General features: G+C 40.0%; 3 protein-coding genes across 6 annotated transcripts in view; all 3 read right to left on the bottom strand.

Moving 5' to 3' along the window:
- Positions 1–2,802: 2,802 nt before the first annotated feature.
- On the bottom strand, positions 2,803–4,519 carry LOC109629286 (RING finger protein 208-like). The gene is made up of 3 exons (XM_069510032.1): positions 4,382–4,519; positions 3,856–4,234; positions 2,803–3,755 (listed from the first exon to the last, which is right to left on the bottom strand). Exons 2-3 carry the CDS (start codon positions 4,173–4,175, stop codon positions 3,686–3,688), a joined length of 390 nt encoding a protein of 129 aa, XP_069366133.1. The 5' UTR covers positions 4,176–4,234; positions 4,382–4,519; the 3' UTR covers positions 2,803–3,685.
- Positions 4,520–4,621: 102 nt separating this feature from the next.
- ube2j2 (ubiquitin-conjugating enzyme E2, J2 (UBC6 homolog, yeast)) lies at positions 4,622–11,511 on the bottom strand. Its single transcript, XM_020086945.2, has 7 exons — positions 11,330–11,511; positions 8,809–8,939; positions 7,854–7,894; positions 7,616–7,718; positions 7,364–7,502; positions 6,791–6,871; positions 4,622–6,697 (listed from the first exon to the last, which is right to left on the bottom strand). Exons 2-7 carry the CDS (start codon positions 8,937–8,939, stop codon positions 6,407–6,409), a joined length of 786 nt encoding a protein of 261 aa, XP_019942504.1. The 5' UTR covers positions 11,330–11,511; the 3' UTR covers positions 4,622–6,406.
- A 571-nt stretch (positions 11,512–12,082) lies between these two features.
- acap3b (ArfGAP with coiled-coil, ankyrin repeat and PH domains 3b) overlaps positions 12,083–16,762 on the bottom strand; it is a 55,525-nt gene continuing 50,845 nt past the window's right edge. For 2 of the 4 annotated variants that reach the window (XM_069509971.1, XM_069509981.1), the window contains exons 25-26: positions 14,054–14,103; positions 12,083–12,903 (exon numbers count right to left, since the gene is read on the bottom strand). In XM_069509971.1, coding sequence (XP_069366072.1) covers positions 12,835–12,903; positions 14,054–14,103 — 119 coding nt within the window. In that variant the 3' untranslated portion in view covers positions 12,083–12,834. The remainder of the gene's footprint in view (positions 12,904–14,053; positions 14,104–16,762) is intronic. The other 2 variants (XM_069509976.1, XM_069509989.1) reach the window with 1 other exon arrangement.

The following is a 16,762-nucleotide window of genomic DNA, read 5'->3' as shown; positions in this document are numbered from 1 at the left end:
GCTGAGAAAGGTTTGATGTTAGTCATCCATATGAATAAGTGTAACTTTAAACATCCAGGGTTCTTAAACCAAAACCTGAAGCTTTCATTATCAAAGAGTTAGTTTAACATATTCATTTAAAGTTTTTTTCAACCGCTATGACCCGTTGTTCAATACTTTTAATGCTTTTTCAAAACTCTTCACACATTTACCACAACATCAGCCTGTGTGGGCTATACAATTAACACAATTCTTCTTCTTTTGACACAAAATACACACATTTTACACATTTAGAATGAGTTTTAACTCCTTTTACACACAAGCTCAAACAAGACCAAAACAGTAGATGTTAACTGGTGAATTTTCAATTGCTTTCACATGGTTTGTCAAAACACAAAACCTCATGTTCAAAACTAATGGATTGAAGACTACATTGATCACAGCTGATTCCCGTCTCACCCAGCTCAGGTGCTGGGCTTTTTTCAAACACATCACCAATCACATCACCTGTATAAAGAACAAAAGATAAGACAAGGGATAAGGTGGAGGACATGAAAAAAACAAGTGAGAAAAATGCCTAGAGGTAGAGGGAGAGTTAGAATGCATGGTGGGGTTTAAAGAATGGCCAGAGCTAGGGTGACAGGTGAAATACGAGCTACCATCATCGACCATGTCATCAACCATGGGTTGTCACATAGAGAGGCTGGAGAACGTGTGCAGCCAAATCTCAGCCGGAGCACAGTGGCATCCATTGTCCGAATTTTTCCAACAACAAACAGGTAGATTACAGTATTCACTGTATTGTAGGGCCTTTCCTACTGAACAGTGTAACATGAATTACAGTTACTGTATTCTTCTGGCCCCTACAGTAATATATGACTTTGTTCCTCTAAGGGTTCAACGTTTACGTCCTTCAGGGGCAGGGGCAGGCTTCTAAATGAAGAACAGGAGCTTGCCATTGTCAACATGGTGATTGCTAACAATGAAATAAAACTGAAAGAAATTCGGGCCAATATTTTACAAGACAACCTTGTCTTTGAAAACATCAGAGCAATCAGCCTTACATCTATTTCTCGGACCCTGGCTAAACACAGAGTCCTGATGAAGCAACTTTATAAAGTCCCTTTTGAAAGGAACAGTGTTCGCGTCAAGGAACTCCGTCACCAATATGTCCAGGTGAGGTTATTACTGTAAATCCAAAATACACTGTACTAATTGTGTGTTTTGCAGTAAACTACTATGACCCTATATACGTAAAGTACTCTAAATCATTTACATACATTTTGTTTGATTGCTCACAGAGAGTCATGGAGTTGGAGACCAATCAAGTCCCACATAACATAATATACATTGATGAGGCTGGCTTCAACTTGGCCAAAAAACATAGGCGGGGCAGAAACATCATTGGTAAAAGAGCCACGGTTGCTGTGCTAGGCCAGAGAGGAGCCAACATCACCATGTGTGCAGCAATATCTAACAATGGTGTGCTCCTGCATAAAAGTCAAATTGGCCCCTACAACACCGAATGCCTTCTCCAGTTTTTAGAAGAGCTGTATGATAGACTGGTACCTGAGGCGGAAAGGGGGCAGGGTGAGTTGGGGGCTAACTTGCTAACATATGTGATCACCTGGGACAATATGGCATTCCACCATGTACATGCAGTCACAGCTCGGTTTGATGCTCATCCCAGAATGATGTCCCTTTTCCTCAACCCAATAGAGGAGTTTTTTTCAGCCTGGAGGTGGAAAGTGTTCGATCACCATCCACTTGACCAAATGTCCCTCCTGGATGCAATGGCTGCTGCATGCCAGGACATCACAGCTGACAACGGCCAGGGCTGGATAAGGCTTGCAAAAAGATACTTCCCAAGATGCCTGGCCAGAGAAGACATGTGATGTCTATGAAAATATGTGGCCCAATGCTGACGACCGAGCAGATTAACTTTTTTATCTTCCTCTTTTACAGTGATTTCTTCTGCTCCTTTTTCTTTTTGTGTATTTGACAATACAGTAATGAATGACAGCTACATTTTTTGCTGATTTTTTTCCCTCTTTACTCTACTGTAAGTCATTTTCATTTGCAATACAGTAAAGTGTTTACTGCAAATCCTGTCATTTACTGTCTTCTTCTTTCATAAACATTCTGCAAAGCTGCTCTGACATGGGTCGTTCACTTTTTGTGTTGTACAAAAAAAGGAACAAAATTCATGCCCAACAAATGAAAAATGAAGATCATCATCACAAACATTAATTTACATGTACGATCAATACTATAATCTGTTGATTGTAAAAGAAAAAGGAAAACAGTAGATTTGACACATGCAAAGTGATTCAGTTTGTGTTATTCCATCAGTTTTTTATGACACTGTGCTGTGACTGACTAAATGTTTCTGCTGGAAGACAACGTGTGTGAATTGTGTTAGTGTATTATTGTATTTTGGAAGTGTGTGTCTGTGTTTAGTTACACTGCGTGATTTTGAGCATGAAATTAACTGTTTGGGGAATTGTGTGTTTCAGGTGATGTGCGTTAAAATTTTTGAAAAAGTGTTTAAGGTTCTGACAAACGGGTCATAGCGGTTATAAAAAACTGTAACAGCTGACATATTAAGCAAGATGTGTGGTTCACCCTGAGGTCACCAGCCTATCAGAGCAGGTGCATAGACACTAAAACACCACACAAAGGGAAACAAGAATATTTGATTAAATACTAAACACAGGTAAATATTTAGAAAATGAGTTAATATATTGTGTAATATTTACAGAATTGCTGTATCTCATATTACAAGAGTATAAACGTCAAGTAAAAGGTAACACAATCTCAGAATTTGAGAATAGGGTTTTATTTCACACAACATAGATACAAAACATTAATTAAATGTGGTAGAAACCAGTAATATCTATAACAAAATACAAAAATACAAATCTTCTGATATATTAATGTCACAATATATATCACAAGAATACAATCGTATTTCTAGGCTTCGTTTCATGTTAGAGGGGAATATCAGATGATCGGCTTGTTGCATTCAATGAAGAATGTGCAGCATCTAGTTCAGTTCTACTTTTTATACATTTTTAAATTAAAATCTTTTGTGGAGGAGGAAATATTTGGTGATGGTGAGTTACATCTGTGTGATATTCAAAGAGTTTTCATAATCTCACTGGAAGATTGTTCCAGATTTTGGATCCAGGAGTGAAACTCAGAAAAACAGTTTTCCCAGCTGCTCATTTCCTAACTTTCTCATTAAATTCCAACTTCATCCTCTTAATGTTATGACCTTTCCTTCAATATGGCCCTAACACTGAGACCTTATAGCCACTGAAATATGTTCTTTGTATCAGAATGAGTTCTCCACATTCTAATCAGCTCTGGAAACAAATTAGCATCTAATTAGCATTGATTTACTGATATTCCACAGATTATAATTATATAACATAGATAATAAAAATAGTTAAAAAAAAACTACTATATCTTACAACAAATTCAAGCATGTTTACTCACAGGCAGTGCTTCTTCTTCCAGGTTCATGAATGCAAAAAATAAAAAAATAAAAAAATAAAAACACAAACCAAACTTCAGTTCAGGTCTTGGATTCTCACAGGTCACACGGACGTGTCTGTTGTGTTCACTGAGAGCAAGACTCAATGAGGCTCATTATCAGCTCCGTCAAGTTCAACACAATAATAGAAGAGGTGCTCCTGAAGTGTCAGTAGCCCTTCAAAAAGATCAGCATCTTATTGAGCGCAGACATGATGACTGACCGCCTTGAATCCGAGCTGTAGGCAACAAAAGAGATTTGTTGATGTTAGTTTGGGATATTTATAGTTACCCCTCAAAGAAGTGAAAACCAGACCACTGGGGCACATGTGTACTTACAGCTTCAACTCGGGTTGTGTCTTTGTGTCGTTCAAATCCACCGAGCGATCCTCCCATTCCTGCTGCACGTCCTCGGTGATCTGGCTCCAGACTTCTGTGTTGACGTACAGGGCCTTGGACAAGGTCATGCAGGCCGGGGTGCACGTGATCCAGCGGCACAGAGGGCAGGAGATGGTCAGGATGTTTGACTTGTCCTTGGACAGTTTGTGCAGACACAGGGTGCAGAAGGTGTGTTGGCAGTGGAGGACTCGTGGGATTCGTTTGTTGCGGGAGAAGTCATGGCAGCAAATGACACATTGGAGCACGTCACTGTTGAACATGGTGTAACCTCGGTGTAGATGTGGAGGATGACGTGGAAGACGAGGGTCTCAAGGACGACCTGCTGCACACACAGAATGACAAAACCATGTTATTGCAAGACAGCACGTTAAATATCCAACACAGGGACTTTTCAGAGAATACCTAAGTTCATATTCAACTTAAATAATAATTTTTATATTAAGATGTCTTCTAGGGCAACACTTACCTGCAGGATGGATGAAGCGCTGCTCTTACTGCTAAAGGTGAAGCTTCTGGTGAATGCCTGCTCGGCTCAGGTGCTCTTAAAGTCGTTCCCCTGACATGACTGCTCTTGTCCTTCCAGTTCTGTGGAAGCTCAGAGGGCGGGCCATCGCAGCCTCCCTCACACACACACAAACAACTCTATTCCAAGGAAGACTAACCTTTTGTATATAGACGCTTTGTTATAGAGGAAGTTAAGAGGAAGTTTTTCTAAAAGGCCCTGCAATGCAGGGTTATTTATTTGCATTTACTATGAAAACATGTTACACAAGATTAACTGAAGCATGGAATTGTGGGCATTTGCTGTATAATCACACAAACGCACTCCCACCGTCATTATCATCAGTTTGTATTTCTTTGTTTTTTTTAAAGATGGTGCAGAGAAAAGAAGAGCAATACAAAGGCCAATCTTCTGCCGTCAGATCAGTTTTCTGCTGAAACATTAGATACACAATAGAACCATCTTTACTAAATGCAATGCACAACAGTAAATTATCAGCAATTATGTGAGTCTGGGCCGTGACCTGTCCGCACGAGTTTGTCCATTATAACGCTGCGTTTAGTAAACACTAGACGTTTCCTCAGAGTTGTGACAGACAGGCCCAGACTTTCTCTATAAATAAAGAGAACAAAAACACAGGAAGAAAAAAATTAACAGAAAGACACAAAACTGTTGGTTCTGTTCATGTCTCCTTACTTGGACCTATATAGAGCTATACTATACTGGTCAGCTAAGCCAATTGAAAAAAGAGAAGGAAAAGGTCCTGGTCTGACATCCTGCACAGACACTGGGTTCAGTGCTTGGCTCATGGGTTGACTGGAAACAACACCTGGACTCCCATCAAACTCTGACCCTGAGTCAGTCACGATTCACAAACACTCGTCAATACCCTGTTGTTGTTCTTCAATCACTTCATTCAGCGTTGCATCATCAGAATTCGGTCTACTCAGTATTCAAATGCTCCTTTGTTTGCGTGTTGATGTTTATATGTGTGTAGTCTGCTGTTTGATATTAGTCACTGATTACTAATGAGCATATTGATTGTTTGCAGGTCATAAATGTTGTTTTTTTACTTTTTCTTGTCAACAAAGTCTACAAGGTCTTATCTTTGATGTTCAGTTTGTGATGAAAACACACAAACACACACATATATATAATATATATAAACCTGTGTTTGACAGGGCGGCAGGGATAATGTTGCACTGATGAAGTGAGCTTTCGGGTAATCTGCTTAAATTTCAGACCAGTGTCTATTCTGTTTGACTGAGTGCTCCCTTTTTCAAACCCCCCCAGATTAACTCGAACGAACCCACGTCATGACCAAAGAAAGAAAATGAAACTCTGAACTCTGCAGGAGATGAAATCTGATGCCAGATGATGATGACATGGAAAGACAAACACTCACACGCATTTGTGGAATCTCTTCTTTTGAATTTCAGTACTGCAACATTGCCCCTCCCACCCTGAGACGACTGTATAATGGGAAATCTGCAGAGGCTTTCTGTAGCAGAGAAAGGAAGGGCAGATTTACTTTTAGAATGATCTACTTAAAAGAAATGTTATCAGTGATGTTGGTGACATTGCAGGAGAACAATGCTGCATTTCATTCCACCTCAGTAAAGCACGTTTGTGTTTATGGCCCATTTACAAGTCTTCCACAACCCATGAGCCAAGTCTGTTCCTATTGCTGACATAAACCTCTGAAGCCCAGAGTGGATCACAACCTTATTAATAAGCCCCTCCAACCCCTGCCCCGGCCCTATAGTCCACTCCCGTCCACTCCCCCACCTCCTCCTCTCAATCCTCCCTGGGTGGGTCAGCTTTGAGTTTCCGTCTTCCATAGTCTGTGGTGGTGGTGGTGGTTGTGGAGGGGTTTTACCCTGGACTGATCAACCCTCCCCCACATAGTGTGTTTGTAGAATTTGGAGTCCACTAACTGGCTCGCCTGCAGGGGGGTGGGGGGGGGTCACCCTACAAAGCCAGCTCTTCTTACTCCTGAGCTATGCTCCTCAGCACGTATTTGACTGTGTAGGCGAACGCAGCAAAGCCTACAATGACAAACAGGTTGGCCAGAGCCCCTCCCAGAAGTCCGTGGTTGCGATTGGCCTGCTGCAGACCAGGGGCAGGGATGGCACCTGCGAGCGGGACGGGACCTCCGTTAAGGGCAGGTATGCCGTAGTGGGCGTGTTGAGGGTCACCATCGGGCACCACGTCAGGTAAGGGGAGGGGCTGTGTGCGGGCGCTTAACTCCTCCTGGGCCTTCTGTTTCTGCTTCATCTCCTGATGAGTGGAGGGAAAGACATGGGAGAATATTAGGCGTATAACAAAAATCTGAAGAATAAAATTGCAAGTTAGGGATAACCTCATTCTTACATCAACTACATCAGGAAACAGCTCGCAGAACACTTTATCCTTGAGGTTGAAGGCCAGGCTTTGGGCCGACAGCTGTCTTTTCTGGAAAAAAGAAAGAATTTAATACCCAGAAGTCACTCATTCAGAACCAGGTCGGAACCTGTGTGCTTCTCCCTTTAAAGCCAGATGAGACGATGTCATCTTTTTCAGGACACATGACTAATGAAATACATTGTGATGTGCTGACATGCATTGTGTGTGTAAATGCTCTTAGTAGCCTTTAAGACAATGTGTGATGATCTAAGCGAGGGCAGCGAAAGCAGTGGTTCATTGAGGAGAACAATTAAAATAAAAAAATAAAAGGCTTTCTTGGTATTTAAAACAATGTACATGAAGTTTAGGGAAACAGCAATGATTTACAATGAAAGCCATCAAATGTATTATTTCATGTCACTTCCTGCTTCACATGAGGAAATTTATGTTTTTGTGAAAGTTGGCAATCCTGTCTGCTCTTCAGAAAACCCTCAGGTTTTAGGAAGTTGTTTTTAAACAATGCTTAGGTCTTAAGGCTAAATGATCATTTGTTTGACCCACTGTGTAGTCTGAGGTCTCAATGCTCCCGAGGGTGGGGCCCTTCTCGACCATGAAGCTGAGCAGACCCGTGAGGATGGTGGAAACAGACCACGCTGGGTTCCACGTGTCTGGATGGAAGTCTGTAATGGACAAACATAACCTGTGGAGGAAACAGGCAATGTTAAAGAAAAAAAGAGGCAACAAATATTTTTTGGAAACGTCTTAAAATTCGAAATTCTCACACAATTCATCGATAAGAAACTACATTCTTACCTTGTATTACACTTAAATCTCCCATTAGGTGTAATCATATAGATACTTGGTGGTTTAAAAGGAAACTCTCTGGGAAATATTAGTTTTCCGTGGTAATATCCTCCTGTACAAAAAAAGACATGATATCCAGTTACAGACAAAATACTGGATTACCTCATGCTGAGCTAGAAAGGTGTATCCTAAGAAATCGTCACTGAAGATCTGAAGAGTACGTGCAGATTTGTTCAGTGTGTTTTACCTTCGTAAGGTGTTTTCTCAGGACCTCTGACAACATAGTGCCTGAGGGAGAGAGGAAACAATTAATTATTAACAGCTGTCAAAACATTAATCACATTCAATTCCAGACATTGTAAGCGAGTTGGCCAAATCTTAAATTCTACAGTACATGTTTTACCTCAGTGTCTGCTTTAATCAGCTTTTTGGGGTTATATTCTATTGTCTAACATTTTCAGCTGAATCCTGGTGGTCTAATGGCTAGGATGCACATCATACGACTCAAACTGCAAATATCAATTATTTTTACCTGCAATTTATCAGCTAGTAATTTTATTGATTACTAACTTTGTCTCCATAAGAAAATTGTGAAAATGTCTAAATTAAAGTATAAGATCACATTGTCTGTTTGACCGGCTGTCAAACTCAAACTCGACAAATTTTATATTATAGAAGTTTCAGGACCATCACATTTTGAAATTTCTGTTAAAAACCAATGCATTTGCATGTAATCAATCATCACAATAGTTATCAAATGAATTTCTCAATCAAATTGATCAACTACAGATCGAAGTTTCCAGGACATTCACATATTTCCTGATAAAATAATTCTGCTACATCTTCTGCTTATCTTTAATCCAGACATATCAGAAACTGGATTTTCTGCTCAGGGCCCAGTGGAACAAAAAACAAGGGTGCAGCGTAATTATACACACATCACATGTTGGCAAAAAGATGAAAAAGAAATACCTGCACATCACATGACTAAGAACGCTCTCTTCTATCTCAACTGTCTCTCTCTGTCTGTTTGAGTAAGACTCCAACTTAAATAAAAGTTGATGTGGAAACTTACCAAAGCTTTGTCTAATATTTTTTATAACCTATATTTTTATTTTATGTTTTTTAAGTATACAAATTAGAAGGTCTGAAATTATTATTTTTTTTTTATTTCAGGGGCTGTACTGAGATGAACATCTTACCATTCTAGGATGTTGGAGGGGAGAGGTTCTGCACAGATGTAAGGCACGGGGTCTTTCTTTATCCTGAGGTAATCCTGCTTAAGTCGCTGAGTGGCTGTGGTTGGAGCTCTCTTATTCCCGTTGTTGTTCATCTGAGGATTTAGAAGATATGCAAAAGGGAAGATACTGCAATTCATCTCACCTTAGTTTACATTTGTTATCAGGATTTGTCACCGGGATGTATTCTTTCAAATGTGGAGCTATTCTGCTTTCAGTTAAATGTGTCTCTTCACGTATGACTGTTTACATAAAGAGACTGTTTGACAGTGTTCATTCTGTCGTGTATGTCTTGGGCTGGCTCTGTGTTCACTGCTCCATCTAAGGCAGAATAAATCCTGGTTTGACTGTGGTCTTTTTGTGTGGAGTTTGCATGTTCTCCCTGTGTCTGTTTGCTCCAGCTTTCCCCTACAGTCCAAAGACATGCGGATGAAACTTGTTTGATCATTTGATTTATAAGCACAGACTGAAGTTCAAGGCAAAACCTGAAGAAGGTAATTATGAGTCATTTCACCACAGACCTATTTCTGAGAACCTGCTCACAGTGAGTTGTGTGACTCATTTCAATCACGTTGATTCTGCACAGAAATAATGAATAGTGTCTTTCATAGTTAATATATATATATATATAAATGCCACATTATTATTTAGCTCCTGAGTGAAGGTTGTGGTTTTAAACTCTTCTTAGTAAGCAGAGAATGACAAACACTTGATAAATAGCAAACAATTTTACAAATATGAAGTAGATCAGACACAAAGTATAATCATTATATTGGTATATATTGGACATTTCTTATATTGCTATTGATGAAAATTATATTGCGGTAATTATTACCTCCACAGAGGATGTTATAGTGATGGAAGTTTTCAGGAAGCACGTGAAAGGAAAACGATGTTCAAAAAATCCTTCAAAATGATGTTTTCACACCTGTCTGTGTGTGGGTTGGTTTGAATGTTTGAAATGTCTTCTGAATACTAAACTTTCTGCAGTAATATGAAATCAGAAGTTTAGCTTTAACTTAAATTAGCTTGTTTTTGACTCACAGGGCAAAATCTGCAACACAATACACCCTAAGAGTTGTTTAAATCAGCCTATAAATCTCTGTAAGAATATAACAGTTCACAGGAAACTTTTTTTTTTTTTTTTTTACATAAATCTATGTTAGATCCATTGTGTGTTGATTACCAGCTAATGTATTCTCTTATATCTTATATATCTGGAATAAAATGCAGACTTTGAAAGGAAGGTGGCATTACCTCTGCCAAGGACGTGCAAAAACCCCTGGATGTTGTCATGGGTCAGGGAAGAACCAATTCAATTTTGATGTGGATTCAGGTCAGGATTGTATGCAGGAATTTCTTTTCACTTCCTTTAAAGGTTCAGTGTGTAGAATTTAGTGATATCGAGTGTTGAAGTTGCAGCTGAACACCCCTCACGTCACTCTCCCCTTACAAACATGAACAAGAACCTGTGATAACTTCAGTTGTCAAAGAAACTCAAAAGGTGTTTAGTTTGTTCAGTCTGAACTAATGTAAAAAACATGACGGCCTCCGTAGAAAGGACCTGCTCCTGATGTAAATATAAAGTATTTAAATATAAAGGGCCTTTTCTAGGGTAAAGAAAACAACAATTCATACAATTTAGATGAAACGAACTCCTGAAAACATTATGAGGAACATTTTGCATTCAACTTGTGATAAATATATATATGACCGTTTTTTTACATGTTCACTAATTTCCCAGGGAATAATTCATGGATCTTCATGAAACAAATCAGCCACATTCAGGGAACTCATATCTATGAGTGGGTGGAATTTCTTGGAACTTGTTTGAATGGAAGGGATCTGTTGGGCCTTGGAGTGTAAGTGTAAGACTTCCGGCCTGTTTCGAAAGTGAACTTCACGTCATACGACCTATGTGCCAGTACATGACGTAGATTCAACTCCACCTCAGCCCATTGAACTCCGGATAACTTCGGTGTTTGCCAATGGAGCTGCTGTCATGCGGCGATCAGCTGACATGCCCTCGCCGCCGAGCTGATAGTTGAAGTAGTGTCGGTGTCACTTCCTCACACGAGACGGGCGAGTTGAGGCAGGTTGTGTTTTCGCTGGGACTAATCCTGTCCCCGGCTAATGTTCCGGCTCCACCTGAGCCAGCTGTGTGGACAGGTAACCCCCTCGGTCGCTGGCTGTAAACAAACACAGCGGACCAGCTTCCAACTACACACCGACACGACACGCAGCTGAAGACTAGTGGCGCAGTAGACACGGTGTTGTCGGCGCTGCCCGCTCAGGAAGCTGAACTGGGCTTTGAACGAAGCTCTCAGGTACACTGTGCTCCCGTTGTTAGCCACCGCCGGCTAACGTTAGCTAACCTAGGCCATAGCTATGTTTAGCTACCTGGCGTTAGCATCCCCTCGGCACGCACCGCTGGTACTGACCAGGGCTCAGCCCGCGGGGTTGTCGCAGTGAAGGACACACGTACCTCTCCAGAGACCCCAGTGAAGACGGGTGTTCGTGACTGGACCCGGGATAAAGCTGCTGTCGCCGTCCTCAAACCCCAAACCGATGAGACGATAGCAGCGACGTAGCTTTAGCTAGCGCCTACAGCAGGAGGAGTGACACTTCCGGTTATTCTTCTTCTTCGGTTGTGGAAAAGCGGCTGACAAAACCACCGAGGAAGTGAACGATTGTCACGAGCTTATGTGGAATTTGGAAAAATATGAATGAAATCGGAATTATACACTTGAAACTATTTCTTTTACCTTAGTACCCCAACTATCATTTGTAGCCTAGACATATTTCCTAATTATACATTTTAAATACTTTTATTGTGACGGGTTCATGCATCTGTGCAACCCAAAATGATCCACTGTATTGTTCTGTGACTTTTCAATTATTGTTTTCATATTTCTTTTTTGTACACGAAGTGACATAATAAGAAAAATATATAGACTAAGTTCATGCTCATCCATATATACACATAGGTATGTTAGATAAAAGTGCTACAATTTGTATTTGTAAGTATGTACATTTATTCCTAAAGTAGTCTGTGTATATATCTTACCTGCTTACAAACAATATTATGCTAATTTATATAACTCAACAAGAAGGGGTTTTCTTATATAGTATTAACTAAAGATATCTGTCATGTCTGGTTACCATGACGCTGCTGACACTGCCAAGTCGATTATGACTGTCATCTTTGTTATCCCAAAAAATTTGATTGCACAGAAACTTTCATGATGGCCTTTTATTTATTCAAATATTTTATTTCTGCAATGAGGTGCAAGAAAATGATTTCATCAGAGATGTGTAGAAGACAAAATGTAATTATTCAAAACAATACAAAATGGGGCACTTCACTGATTTTAAACCTCAAGTATAATATACTCATCACAGAGAGTATGATTTAAGCTGTGGAAACATTTGCACAGTATTTTTATCGCTGGTGTTGTTTGGACCTGAAGATGACACATGTTAAGGAGACATGGAGTCTAAAAGACATGAACCTTTAACAGGCAGAGAGGATCTAACAGCTCTTGTGCTAAATAATGGGAAATTAATAATCCAGCCATTTGGGCACTTGATCCATACTTGAGAGCATAAAGGTTCTTTTTTAAACATTTCCTTTGTGGGTTCATCACCTTTATGGAAGTGCAATACTATATAGTTGAAGTGCCCCTATGAAAAATAATCCAGTCTGGGGTCAGGTGAACTAAAAGAACTGTGCAAAGGAACTGTTTGAATATGATGACATGACCTCCCTTGAACAAACTGAGCATAGAAATAGAGAACAATGATATTCAGTGATAAAATGGCTTCAGAGTCTGCAGGGTTTAACACTTTTGTCTTTATCTGCATCACTCAATCCCCAGCTGTCTCTAACAGCATGGACTGCTTCAATGTTTGAAGAGCGGTGAGATGAAGTGGTGGTCAGCTGTGGTCACTGTGGTGTCCTGCAGCGGCCGAACTGTATGCTCCTTCTCCTCAACTTCTCGGGCTGGAGAGACGCGAGGAGAGAAAACTCGCGAAAGATGTCAACACAGGAGACATGACCTGCAGAATGGGACACTTGACATAAGTCGAGGGGGATTGCCCGACTGTGAGCACTGTGGAGTCAACTGTGATTTGTCTGCTGGGTTTTGCTTTACTTTTGTATCAAATCAAGCCATATCAATGACATAAAATACAGGAAATGAGCCAGAAAATACACCAGTCACCCACATATCAATATCTTCAGGGGGCAAGAATAATAGAAACCCCCTGAAGCACCAAGACCCCAAGAGTAAGGCTCCTCTGTCTATACACCTATTCCTTCAGGATGATTAAATGACTCACTCCTCTATAAAATATGTTTATTCTGCACCAAATTTCACACACTCAGAAATACCAGAGTCATTAACATATCTGTTTTATTTCATTAAGGCCCATGTATTGCAGTGGCTCGGGTTCAAGTCCGGCCTGTGGCCCTTTGCTGCATGTCACCTCTCCCCTCTCTCTATCTCCCCCTTTCAAACTTAATACACTGTCCTATCTCAATAAAGGCAAAAATGCCCCTCCCCTAAAAATAAAAAAAAAAAAAAAAAAATTTCATGAATTACTTTCTGAGAAATCAAGAAAATGTTGAAAAACACCCAATAACGATGTTAAAGAAAGAAACATAAAAACAATACTAGATCCAACACTTTTCCAATTCCAATCTGCAACCAAATCTAAAGGATTCTTGATTGGTCATGCTCACCCCTCCACAGAATTTTGATGGAAATCATTTGATTAGTTTTTGTGTAATCCTGCTAAATACCAAACAAACAAACCCCCTTGGCTGAAGTAACTATGACGCAACTTACCAGTTCTCTGTAACCTAACGGCCACTATCCATTGGATGTATGAATAATTTAAATTCGTTTTTGGTTTGTTTAGGTATTAACTACATATTTTTAAATGCATGTGAAACCGAATCTTACAACACCTTCTTCTGACTTAATTCTCCTCAACAGCACATCTGTGAGAAATCCCAGGTATATCATTTCTCCCAATGAGACAAATAAGGTTCACACCATCAAGAAAGCTCCAAATATTTTCCCAGAGAGAGGGGGGGAAGAGACAGAAAGGCACGGAAGATAAAGAGACCCTAAAGTTCCCCCACAGCCACCGAAGCAGAGAGAATATAGTCCCCCTATAAGACGCCCCGGGAGGCTTCACTCACTCTCTCCCGAACATCCTTGGCTTTAACTCTCCTGCTGCCTGTGGCAACCCCTGTGGCAACAGAAGCAATGAAATGTCAGACATTGTTTTACTGGCTCACGAGTTTAGTGTCAGGTGAGGAATTAGGCATTTCCACAACATGAGTACAGTTTATCAGTGATGGTGTACGAATGCTTGTGAGATCACATGAGGTGTTTTAACACACTGCAAACACTTAATTATTCAAGGCACACTGTTGTAACTGCTGCAGGCTGAAAGCATAAGCACTATTTAATTCCCATGACCTGCTAAACACTGAAATGGTCTTTTAATATCATGTGTGATGGGAGTCTGGAGGTGTCTGTGTGTACACCTTACTTTAATATAACAATTTTATTGCTTTGAATAAGCCAAATGCTTCCCAAACAGTTTGTTATAGACCAAAAGACACAACAGACCATATTGTGAAAAATACTATTCTCCCAACATCTGGCAATATTTCATCAGCTAGGTAGCAAGAAATTCAAATTATTACAAATTTAGAGCAGCGACTCTGTGCAAACCATTTCAAATATATTGCCTCGATGTTGTGAGAATGTCACAGATAAGAGACGAAACAGGAAACAGAAATGAGAGCAACAAGCGGGAAGCAGGGTTAGTTCATTGAGAGTTTCTGTTTTATTGTATGCATTTTGTTTTCTTCTTTTCCCAACTCAGTGCTTGTAAAGACAAAAAAGAAAGTATTCCAAAGATATCCACATGTCAGTGAACAGAGGACCAAGTAGAGCAGAACTCTGTAACGGTTCTGCCTGACAGGATGTTTGTTTATTTTAGGCAGAGAGTAAAAAGACGAACATAAAACCGATCAGACAGTCAGGATCCGTGATTGAATGCTGAGAGGCAGGCAGTTGGCTTCGAGTTAAAATACACAAGTGTACTATTTACAGCATGTTTCTTCTGAACAACACCTTTAACCACTCTTATGTCAATACACACAATGGACACGACATTTAATACTTAGGGCCTTCATGAGCCCTTAAACAGTTTGGTCACAGTAGCTTCACATCACCTCCTAGACTGGTTCTACTTGCAGGACATCAAACTATTGCAGATTACCACCTGTCAACAACAAAGTCTCTCAGGTGAGTCACATCTCAGTAACCTCTTTTTTTGAACACATGAGTACATGGTCAGTGTTTTTACCACTCTCTCACTTCACAAAGCATGGTAAGACTATGCTGCATCTACTCCAAACAGTTTCAGAAAACAAAAAAACTGGGATATCATACAACAATGTCAGACACTTTCCCTTTAAAATCTTTGGCAGAGAAAAATAAAACCACATGTGGAAATTAAAAATAAAAAAAGACAGGATTGAGCAGATCGCCACAGGTTTGATTGGTAGATGCTTATTCCACTGGACTGCACTGCATGTAAACCATGTAAAACTATTTACTCATGCTCCTCATAATGCAAAACGATGTTGAAATAGCCAAAAAGAAAGATTCTGGCTTAGCATGCAAGGAATACTCTCAGCATTAACCAGTGAGGGAAGCTAGAGACAAACAGCCTTTGACCCCCACCCAGGGTGCAGACTGTTATAAAGTGATGTGCTCCATGATCTCACTGCAGGTTCTGCCTCATGTTTGAGTATTTACAACAAAACCGAGCTGTGGGTTTACACACAGGAGAAATTTTGCTCTGTGAATGAAAGAGAACAAAGGGGCTGATGAGATGTTTCGTTTACACGCTCCCTCCCTGTACCACACCACTGCTCTGGTTCGTCTGCACATCACCTTCACAACTCATTCTTAAAAAACTGACTCATCAAAAAAATTATTCACTGTAATTATTATTTCCACAGTAAAATCTCTGTCGGTGGTTTGGTCAAATGTCAAACAATTGTACACATAAAAATCTAAGGCCCTTCTCAAGAAAAACTGAAAGTAAAAAGTCTCATGAGAGATGTTATCTTGAGACATGAGTAATATCATCTGAGCATTCCAATCCTTTCACCATTTACTAAGTAACACTATCAGATTAAAATGACAATCAATTGCAGAAATGCAGATGATAAACTGCAACTAAGAACGCATTGCACTGGTCCTCTGGAGATTAACATAAATAATAATAATAATTAAAAAAATAGACAATAGATAGATATACAATAACTCGAGCGGACAAGAACAATGTAAAAAAAGTCACGCTAACTGAATGAAAATAAAAAATAATACCGGAGATGGGAAAAGTGCACAGGTTCTTTTTTTACCTTTACATATTGTATCATAATATCATATTATTTAACTCTGTCTCTCAGTATTCTCTCATGCACTCACTCATTCACTCCTCATGTCACAAAGTATCTCAGAAAGCAAGCTAGGGTCTCCTCCCTCACAAGCCCTTCAGTATTTTTGTCACAGTTTCAATTAACTTCCCTTCCAGACCTTCTCCTTAATACACACAGGAAACTGCCCTGCTCACCTCTGATGCAGCTTTTTTTTTCTTAAAGTAATGGAACTTTTTTTTTCACCTCATGCCACTGCACATATAAAGATTACCCTTTTTAACTTCTAAATATGTATATTTACATCTCTGATTGAGGAGAGATGGGTATGCTGGATGTCAACACAGATGGTTTGGATAGATAGAAAGCATGGAGGGGGGTTAATGCAGTTGTTCAGAGGTCAGAGCTGTTAGGCCACAGTAAACCCCCGCACCCTCACACGACAGG

The sequence above is a fragment of the Paralichthys olivaceus genome, chromosome 2 (genome assembly GCF_024713975.1).
Source record: "Paralichthys olivaceus isolate ysfri-2021 chromosome 2, ASM2471397v2, whole genome shotgun sequence".
NCBI classification, from domain to species: domain Eukaryota; kingdom Metazoa; phylum Chordata; class Actinopteri; order Pleuronectiformes; family Paralichthyidae; genus Paralichthys; species Paralichthys olivaceus.
Note: the sequence above shows the minus strand (reverse complement) of the source record. Positions and strands in the feature narration are given on the sequence as shown.

What these genes read in the sequence shown, in the direction of transcription:
- LOC109629286 (XM_069510032.1), bottom strand. Translation starts at nt 4,175, where the DNA reads ATGTTCAACAGTGACGTGCTCCAATGTGTCATTTGCTGCCATGACTTC. An exon ending in ACACAACCCGAGTTGAAGCT is followed by an intron (nt 3,756 to 3,855) that starts GTAAGTACACAT and finishes TGTTGCCTACAG; the next exon opens with CTCGGATTCAAGGCGGTCAG.
- ube2j2 (XM_020086945.2), bottom strand. Translation starts at nt 8,939, where the DNA reads ATGAACAACAACGGGAATAAGAGAGCTCCAACCACAGCCACTCAGCGA. An exon ending in TTGAGACCTCAGACTACACA is followed by an intron (nt 6,872 to 7,363) that starts GTGGGTCAAACA and finishes TCTTTTTTCCAG; the next exon opens with AAAAGACAGCTGTCGGCCCA. An exon ending in TGTTTCCTGATGTAGTTGAT is followed by an intron (nt 6,698 to 6,790) that starts GTAAGAATGAGG and finishes TCCACTCATCAG; the next exon opens with GAGATGAAGCAGAAACAGAA.